General features: G+C 40.9%; 1 protein-coding gene across 6 annotated transcripts in view; it reads left to right on the forward strand.

Moving 5' to 3' along the window:
* The window catches only part of sorcs1 (sortilin-related VPS10 domain containing receptor 1), a 153,166-nt gene extending 147,185 nt beyond the window's left edge, over nucleotides 1–5,981 (forward strand). For 2 of the 6 annotated variants that reach the window (XM_028018021.1, XM_028018020.1), the window contains exons 25-27: nucleotides 32–137; nucleotides 503–660; nucleotides 3,028–5,981. In XM_028018021.1, the coding sequence (XP_027873822.1) occupies nucleotides 32–137; nucleotides 503–660; nucleotides 3,028–3,089 (326 nt within the window). In that variant the 3' untranslated portion in view covers nucleotides 3,090–5,981. Of the gene's footprint in view, nucleotides 1–31; nucleotides 138–502; nucleotides 661–756; nucleotides 813–3,027 lie in introns of those variants that run through there. The other 4 variants (XM_028018022.1, XR_003595551.1, XR_003595549.1 and 1 more) reach the window with 4 other exon arrangements.
* The last annotated feature ends 3,993 nt before the right edge of the window (nucleotides 5,982–9,974 follow it).

Consider the following 9,974-nt stretch of genomic DNA (forward strand, 5'->3'; position numbering starts at 1 on the left):
CGCTGCGGTTTCTGTCTCCCTGTCTCTGCAGCGCCCCTGGTGGACACCAGCGAGAACCACAGTGGCTCTGCCATGCTAATGCTGCTCTCTGTAGTGGTTGCGGGTTTAGCTGTGTTTGTCATCTACAAATTTAAGAGGTAAAGTTTTCCTGAAGCTCGACACACAAACGGCTGACAGCTGCTGATCAGGTCATCAAAAGGAAATGTCAGTCAGCCTTCAGCTGCTTTCAGGATGAAGGCCTGACCTTTCTGAAATGTTAAACCGTGTTTCCTTGCTGAGGTGGCGTTCAGAGGGAAAATCATGTGAAGGGTCATGAAGATTAATAGAAAAATGAAACATTTATTAGCCTTAACAGTTTTTATATCTGCTGAATCCCATCCACACGCTGGTTGACATGGAGCAAACATTCAGTTAAAGGTTGTTAAAACCAGCCCGATCCATCATGTGTTCCTGGTAGTTTCCTCTCTCTTTCTGTCTGCCTCACTGTAAATCTTTCCTCAAGGAAGATCCCAGGCCTCAACGTCTATGCGCAGATGCAGAACGACAAAGAACCAGAAATGATGAGTCCAGCCAATCCCTCAGAGGCCACGCCCAGCTCACCGCAGGACTTGGTGCCTTCTCTGGAGATTCTGGACACCGAGTTGAACTCGCGGCCCATCGGTGAGTGACCTCTGACCTCATCCGAGCCTCCCATCTCGTCTCACGGCTGTTCCGCCCCATCCTGTGGCTCATCCTGTGCTTTCTGTTGTTTCTCAGTGAAGTGGTCCAGACTGCAGGAGAAGTAGACATAAACAGATCAGTGGCTGTTAGTGGTACGGTCAACACGCTGCCCTCTCCTCTCTGAACGGGTCAACATCAGACTCGCAACCTCACATTAATACGGAACGATATAAGTGCCAACACTTCTTATTAAACACTTTGTGAATGCTTTCTGTAAAATCACAAAATTAATTTTGAAAACACTAAGTTATTATTTATTTATGTGTTTGATTATTTTAATCTCAACTTTTGGTTCTTGGATTTACAAGATTTATTCGACTTTGTCTTTTTCTGACTTTTATTTTTTAACTATATTTTAACGTATTAGATACTTTAATTAGTTTTATTTCTCGCTAATCAGTGGATTATTTGCTTTTATTACAATATTTAAGTCACACCTTTTTCTGTTTTTCTGCCTTCCTGTTATTCCATACTTATGATTTCTAAAACCACATTCAATTCAATTCGAAAATACTTTATTTATCCCAATGGGAAATTAAACGTTGACATAATTCAGATCACTATGATTTCCAAAGAATCATGATGGATGGTGACGCTGTGGGCAGGAAGGATCTCCAGTAGCAGTCAGTCTTCAAACAAATCGGAAGAGGCCTCTGACTGATTTGTTGCATGACAGTCTCATAATTGTCATAAAGTGCCAAAAGCTTGATCTACAGGCAGCACATACAAACAAAAAAAATTTAATAATACTTCGTATAAACTGTCTGAACATAAAAGGAGCAAAGATCCTTCCTGCTGCACAGCATCTAAATGCAGAGGGAGTAATTATTAAAACATTCAACATCAAAACCAGAAAATGTTCAAAGTTTAGGAGAAGATCCAATCAGAGCTAACGTCACAGAGCTGCTCCATCATCAGCCGCTCAATTCTGGAAACGTCTGTCCTGTTCAGAGAAGGCCCAGCGTTTAGTTTATGTGCAACTGATGGACCAGAGTAACTGCAGAACTTTAATGTTTCTGGCTTTAAAAGGAGCATAATATGCCTCATTTCAGATTTCATGCCTCATCTGTCTGAGTTTGTTCTGATTTATCATCCATCAGTTCTTCCTGTGAAGAGTGATTGTATCTCTGAGATTCAGTCATGACCAACATTTCTGGTCGACACAAAATCTTTTATCTTCAGTTTTACTGCCATTTGTTCAAATTTTTAGATAATTCTGCAGAGTGATCAAAGTAAAAACAAAAATCTCTCTTCACTCTATTTTAGTCCAAACTGATTCATTAAAGTTCATCTCAGTCTTCTGAAAATTTCTGACATCCACAGAAAAGCTTCTTCTGTTTCAGTCCAAATGTAAGAAGAGTCATTGTGCTCAAGCTGTCCTAGTTCAGCTCCATCAGAACCAGGACATGGATCCAAACTGCAGCGTTTGTTCTGGAGTAAATGACCAAACTGTGATGTGGTTTTGATGTTGTCTTAATATCTTCTTCTTCTCTGAATGGCCTATCAGACCATGTTGATACAGGACTGTTGGTGATAACACTTAGCATCATCTTAACTTGCCTTTTGTGTTCAATCTGGGTTTAACTCACACATTTCACACCAAAACATCTTCATCTCTGGGATGCAGAACCTCCTCTTCCTGAGCGTTATGATGCTTTATATGCATGAAGATAACAGAAGGACATGATAACTTCTGGAGTCTGGAAATTCACTCCTAAGGATGAACCGGACCTGTGGAGGTCCACAGGTCTCTTCCTCATATTTAACATGATTTCTGTTGAATTTATGAATTTAAAGGAAGCAATAAGTTGGAGGTTTTACCTGAAACATATCTGAAGTCTGCCAACAGCTTTTCAGCTAGCATTGAACATCGTAGAAATATTTAACCAAAAAATCTAGAATTAACTTTTTATTATTTGGAAATTTTTTAAGTCTTGTTCCACAGAACAGTCCAATCTGCAACGCAGCACAAATTTGCTGTGATGAAAGCAAAGTTATGCAAAACTATGATTATTACTATAATATTACTGAAAAGTTCATTTATTCCAGTAACTTCATGGTAAATGAATCTGACTATCGATTTTTTTCGACAAGGTTGGATGTTTTCAAGGATGTATTTCTGTTCATTTGGATATTTTTATTATCTACAGATCATAAAAACACATTTAAAATAAAAGATTACTCCAGACCACAAACAACATTTTATTAATGAAACGTTAACACCTGCTTAGAGGTCATTATTTTTGACCAGTGAGCCTTTATATGATGATATTGATCTGTGTTCTGTCTGCTCTGCTCTCCCCTCAGGATGTATGAAACCTCATGTACATGTGAAATTCTCCACAGAACTCCCCACATTCATCGTCTGAACTCTGGACTGGATTGAAACCTCCAGCTCCCATCATGGATTTGATCTTACTTTTGTGTTGATTTTGCGTTTGGATCACGATGGTTTGGAGCTTTACACCTGTGCATGTTGGAGCCGGATGACACATACTGTGCTCTGCTGGAAGCAGAAGAAACTGTACAGGTTTTATTTTCTTCTCGTTTCTCCTTCATGTTTTAAAAGAAACATGTTCAGACTTGAGTTTGTTTCTGAGTCGAGGAGAATCGCCAGCATGAACGAAACGAAAGTTTGGGATTTTCTCACATCCTGGATCGGTTTGCTGTTTTCTGATGCAAACAGCAAACAGTGTATTATTTATTCATATAAAAATACTTTCATGAAGTACGATGTGGAAGTGAGTGACACATTTATTTTGTAAATCATGAATGTCTATGTTAGAACTTTGTGTATTTTAATAACACATGTACTAAAAACAGACACTGTTATAAAATATGACTCAGCTATTTCAAAGCTTTTGATCTATTGTCCTCAAAAAGCTGATTTATGGCACAAAGCAGGTTTTCTACTGAAATATTCTGCTTTTCTTTTGGTTTTTACAACAACTTTGAGTTTTCAGGATTAATTTTGCCTTCATGTTTGTTGCCTCTGCTAATATTGATGACACCTGCCAGTTTGTAAAAAGCTCCGTGCTCCATACCCTCCTTCCCACAGCCGGCCCCCCAGCCGTCAGCAGAGCTTTCAGGAGCAGAGATAAAGCCGTGTGTGCGGATGGCATCGATGCTGCCGGTGGGCCTGGAATGACCGCAGGAGGCCAAGTGGAGCTTATCGAGACCCGCGTAGAAAAGTGGGACCTGGAATGAGATCCAGCTGCTTTACAGGAGAAGTCAAAGAGCGTGGCAGCTGGAAAACAACAGAGACAGATGGAAGTAAGGCGAAGCATTAAGAGCGTTCCAGTGGGCAGAATGAGAGGAGGGCGACTGCTTGAATACTTAATGTGGCCTGTCAAGCTCAAGGCCCGCTAGGGTTGGTGACACATCTGGGTTAATGTTGTGACCCGCTGCAGTGAGGCGGCCGTCTTCATTAGGACATGCTGCAGGAGCGCAGCAGCTGCAGCCGCAGGGCGGCGCGGCTGGCTTGGACCAGACACATGGAAATGCCTGATTGATGCTTTCACAGCTTCTGAGGCAACGCAGCCGGACCTAGTTAGAACATTTTTAAATGAATGTTAGATCCAAACAAAGCTCTTCCAAGTACCGCACCTAGAGAAAGTATTCAGACCCCTGGAAATGTCCTTATTTTGTCACATTACAAACATAACAGTCAGTATTTTATTCCAAGTCGTCGTGATCAACACAAAGGGAAAGTTTCTGGACTTTGGAGTGAAATAGTTTCACGGTTCACGGAGGGTTTCTAAAAGTTTTACTCACCTGCAGATGCTTTCTGGCAGATTCTTCTTTGCAAATTAGTTTAAACTCCATCACATTGGATGAAAAGCTTTTGAGAACATTTATTTAAAACTCTGAGCTTTGACTAGGCCTTTTTAACACCTAAATGTCCCTTGCCTTTGGCTGCATGTTTGGGGTCAAAGACCTGCTGGAAGAATCTCCTCTCCAGTCTGAAGTCTTTCTCCAACAGTGATACTTCCTGTATTTTCCTGGGCTTTGATCCAGTTTGTCTTCTCATGAACTCTGACCTGCTTCTGCTGATGAAAGCCTCCCCAAAGTATGATACTGCCACCTCCATGTTTCCTGCTGGGATGTTCATGGTGATGTTCCTTTTGTATGTTGACCAGAACGTTTTGCACATCACCTCCTTCCATGTTCACCATGTCTCCATCATGTCTGTGGTGAACTGAAAGCAGAACTTTTTCTAACTTTCTTTTTGCTCCTGTTCCATAAAAGTCTAATTAGTGGAGAGTTCCTCTTATAGTTGTCCAGGTTCTCCCACCTGAGCCGCTGATCCCTGCAGATCCTCCAGAGTTACCTTCTCTAATAAATGCTCTCAGTGCCCGGTTCAGTTAAGACGACATTCAATACTGGATCACTCTAATTGGGTGACGTCTGAAGGGAGTCAGTTGCTTTATGCTTGTCAGAATTTTATTTGAAGAAGTTTTTTAGAATTGAATAATTTTCCATCCATTTCTCAAACGTTACTTTGTGTTGGTCTGTTTCATAAAGTCTCGATAAGACGTCTGTGTTTGTAACACCGACATGTTGATGTGTCACGGTGTGAAGTTTGCAAAGTGATGAAGATGAAGATGAGGGAAGGAAGTCTCAGCTGTTTCTGCAGGTTTAAAGAAGATCCTTTGGTTCCATCAGAGGTCTTGGAGACAATTGGCCCAGATGTTCAGGAAATGTGCTGAACAGCTGTTGAGAGAACAGGAAGTTGCTCTGAATTTGGATAAACTAGGTTCTAATCTGGGAGATTATCTAATAGCAGATAAAATGAGTTTGGTTGTAACCACAGGCCTTTTTATCCTAAAGTACTGGATTTTACTTCTGGTTCAAAAATAGAAATATGAAGTCACTGAGGTCAGTCTGGATGTTTTGACCGACAAGTATAGAAAATATCACTTGATTTTTATTTTGATGTAGAAAAACAAGTTCATTACTTGAGGTTGGGTTTTGCTTTTGCTGCTGTTGTAATAAGATTAAAACTGATGGAAGAGCTTTTACTCTTCAAACACTGGACCAATATGGATCTGTGTCAGGTTGTTTCAGACGGACCAGATATTGTTCTTATTCAGCATTATCTATGTTGAAAATTAGCTTTTTGCTCACATATGTGGTTTAGATTTATTAATTTATTCTCAATATTTAAACTCAGTCTTGGTCTGATCAGATCCATTTTGATGACATATGTTATTTAGATTGAAGGCAATATATACATATGTATATATATATATATATATATATATATATATATATATATATATATATATATACAGACATACTGTATATATATATTATTGTTTGAATATAGATTCAAACAAAACAAATTTGATTTAATGCTTGTGGCCAATTTTTCTGCAGTTAGTTTTTTCTAAGGTTTTTACCTGTTGATACAGATCTGATGATAAATATTTTCTATTTAAAAAATTCCCAGTTAACTCCCACTTAAATCTCTAAATTCTCAAAAAGTTTTAATAATGATATTTAAATGATTTCTCCCGTTTTGGCGTCTTGGGCCCTCTCTTTCCACTGATTGACGTTTTTCTGTCTCACAGTCAACATACAACTCTACCGTCCCATTGTCCTATGGACCTATAGCTGACCAGGACCGGGCCGGTTTGGGTTTGTAGTATGGGACAAACTATCCAACTGAACCGAACCGTAGCGGCCCGTGCCGCACCGCTCAGTGAAAATAACGGACCAGTAGAAGCTGTAAAATGTGACCTTCTGTAAAACAAACTCTGATGCCAATACAACATTTAACACTGATGTCACCTTTCATACTTTAGACATTAATTTTAGGCTCGGTTTATTTCCTTGCTTTGTTTTTATCTGAGGTTCCAGAACCAGGTCTGTAGTTTTGTGTTTGAGTAATTTATTTTTTGGTGGAGAAAGAAAATTAGAACAAAATAACATTTTACTTCCCTGCAATTCACTTTATTTTATGACCAACTTTTGTAAAGTAGGGATGTAAAAAGTCTTGAGATCTGTTTGGCCAGTCTTTGTTTTTAACTGAACCATCATGTCAGTCTGGAGCAAAGCAGAAACGTCTGAATCCAAACCAGAAGAAAGTTCTGCTTGGAGTTTTAAACTTGGAGACGTTCAGACTGAAGTCTGAAGTCTGTCCTGCTTCCTGGTTCAGCTGAGCTGGGATGTGTGGAAGCTGTGGGAAACATCACGGAGCTTTAGACCGAACCCTCACCATCTCCTCCTTGCAGAATTAGCAAGATTATTATTTTTGTAGAGAAATATGAATAATAATTCAAAAAATAAAGTTTTATTACTGTACAGCTTTTGTATGAGAACAGACAGTAAGATGTTCAAGTGTTTCTGTTTGACCTCAACTGTGCTGTGTGTAATTGTTTAATGCATTTACAATCATATTTATTAAATGGAAAGAAGTCTGTTAACTGTTCCTGTGCTTTTCTGTGAATTTCTTTAGGATTTTCTGTCTTGGTTGTAAAATCTGTAATGTTGATCCAGTCAGATTGGAATCATGTTTTAATGCAGCTGTTTTTCTCTTTAATAACTAGTGTGCATCACAAACAGTTTCATTTTCCATCATATTTTAAAAATCCGAGACTTACCAAACTATTCCAAAGTTTCCGATTAGCATACACTGCAGTGCCAGTTTATATCACTAGGTGGCAGACTTGTCATTTAGATGGTTTCAATTAGAACGAAGTGACCAATAAATGGACCAATTAATTTCCAGGTTCAGTCAGAATTGGTTTTTAAGCAGTACTCCTGTTCATGTGTTAAAGTAATGAAACCAAGATGGCAGCCAACAACTGATCAACAGACGGAGGCACCACTGAGCTTTGAGTGCAACAGAATATCAGCAGCAGCTGCATCACAGACAGAGTGGAAGACTTACAGAAAGACATTGAAGTGAACGTCCTTTAGCCACATCCCACATCAGCCAGCGCTCCGTTGTGAACAGAACCCAGGATGTTGGTGGAGGTGAGAGGAGCCCGAGTGTCACGTCTGACCATCTGAAACGTCAGGGTGGTCGTCAAGGACAGCGCTATGCATCATCAGCCACTGCTGACACCCTGCCCAGACTGTAACACCATCACTCATTTCTTTTTATTCTATAATTGCATTATTTGCTGTTATTTAACTGTTAACTTCATGTTTTTCATGAGCTTTGGGTCATGACCGAAAGAACGAGATCGCGGATACAAGCGGCCGAAATGGGTTTTCTCCGTAGGGTGGCTGGGCTCTCCCTTAGAGATAGGGTGAGAAGCTCAGTCATCCGGGAGGGACTCAGAGTAGAGCCGCTGCTCCTTCACATCGAGAGGAGCCAGTTGAGGTGGCTTGGGCATCTGGTCAGGATGCCTCCTGGACGCCTCCCTGGTGAGGTGTTCCGGGCACGTCCCACTGGGAGGAGGCCCCGGGGAAGACCCAGGACACGCTGGAGAGACTATGTCTCTCGGCTGGCCTGGGAACGCCTCGGGATTCCCCCGGAAGAGCTGGAAGAAGTGGCCGGGGAGAGGGAAGTCTGGGCCTCCCTTCTGAAGCTGCTACCCCCACGACCCGACCTCGGATAAGCGGAAGAAGATGGATGGATGGATGGAACTTCATGTTTTCTCGGTTATTTGTCTCTATAGAAGCTACATCTGGTCTGGCGTTCTGATTGGCTGAGGTTCCTTCTGCTGAGATAACGCTGACAACAACCAAATGTTTTCCTTCTCCTGCTGTTAATGTTTTACTTTTTATCAACATAGAAAGTACTGTTGGATCAGTTCTGCTGTTTCTTTCTGTGTCTCTGCTCTGTCTGCTGCTGGCACTGAGCCTGGTTCTGGTTCTGGTTCTGCAGGAGGTTTCTTCATGTTAAACAGGAGTTTTTCCTCTCCACTGTCGCTACATGAATGCTGGTATGAGAGATTATTGGAAAGTCAGACACAACGCCAGAGCTTGTCGTCCCCTGCTGGTCCAGGAAGAGTGAAAGCTGCAAGTCAAAGACTGGATGTTCTGCTGGGTTTCCTTAGAAACATTTTAAGCTAATTTGAATAATGAACTGAAGTTAAAGCAAAAAGCCAACTACATCGCAGGCTTCTGAATAAATTCCATACCTCCATAAACTTTTTGGGTTTTCCGGAAATATCACCTGAAGGCCAAATATCCCTCACTTTGAGTGAATGGAGTCTTTATCCAAACTCTTGTAGGAACGTAGAGAAACTTCAGAAATGGAAGAAGAAGAAGAAGAAGAAGATCATGTCAGTGGTCAAGTGGTGACAGAACCACTTGGACAAAAGGTTCCAGATCTGGAACACACAGTTACATCCAGCTGAAAGGAACAGATGATGGATGAACATAGAAGATAAACTCTGAGTACTTCAGCCCTCAGAGTTTAATGTTGGTAAGAAATGCCAAACAGCAACTTATAGTTACGTTTTGAAGATTTCTTCAAAAAGTTGTTTGTAAACATTTGCATTTTCTTCCAGCTTTTTCAGGAGACTCTATGCTGTTATATGGAGTAAATAAGATGGTTGTGCATCTCCAGCTCCTCCCTCCGCTGCTCTGCTGAGTGTTTTAAACCGGTTTGTTAAGATGAGGGGAAGCTGCTGAAATTAGGGAAGAGCAACTAAGAGGGAGACATTAAAGATGAAGATGCTAATTTCAGCTGGGATATAACCTTAACAAGTACCAGAGCACAGTATAATGATGCTGAAATGAGTGATAGTGCATAAAGGATGGGGGTAATTATAGCTGGCTCCTTTACTCTTATTTATGCAGCTCCTGGAAAAGCTGCACTCTGAGCAGCAGTCATGCTAATGATGCTGACCGTAGAGAATGGTTATAGAATGGTAGCGCTAGTGTACAAAACATGTTTTAGAATAAGAACAGAATAACAATGACGAGTGAGTGAGTCAGCAGAAAACCATGATGGCTGACCAGGGAGGCAGCAGCCTGTTGCTGCTATGAGGGTGGAGGAGGTGGAGGGAAGCACACCACCTTACAGACGCTCACACACAGCATGCAGGAAAAAAGCTTAGCAAAAGTTCAGTCCCAAGTCCAGGCTGGTTCTGCTGATACCTCAGGGATTACTCAGGCTCTGAGTACTGACACTTTATGAATGAAACTGTCACGATCGTTGGATGTGAGATGTGAGGCTGCAGAAATGTTGCCTCATTTTGAATAAATTAGGGTTAAAACTGCATCCAAATAACTAATAAAAAGTTTCATTTAGAGATGTACCAGTTACAGTTTTAGATCTACAATCTCCAGTT

This window comes from Xiphophorus couchianus, chromosome 5 (genome assembly GCF_001444195.1).
Source record: "Xiphophorus couchianus chromosome 5, X_couchianus-1.0, whole genome shotgun sequence".
NCBI classification, from domain to species: domain Eukaryota; kingdom Metazoa; phylum Chordata; class Actinopteri; order Cyprinodontiformes; family Poeciliidae; genus Xiphophorus; species Xiphophorus couchianus.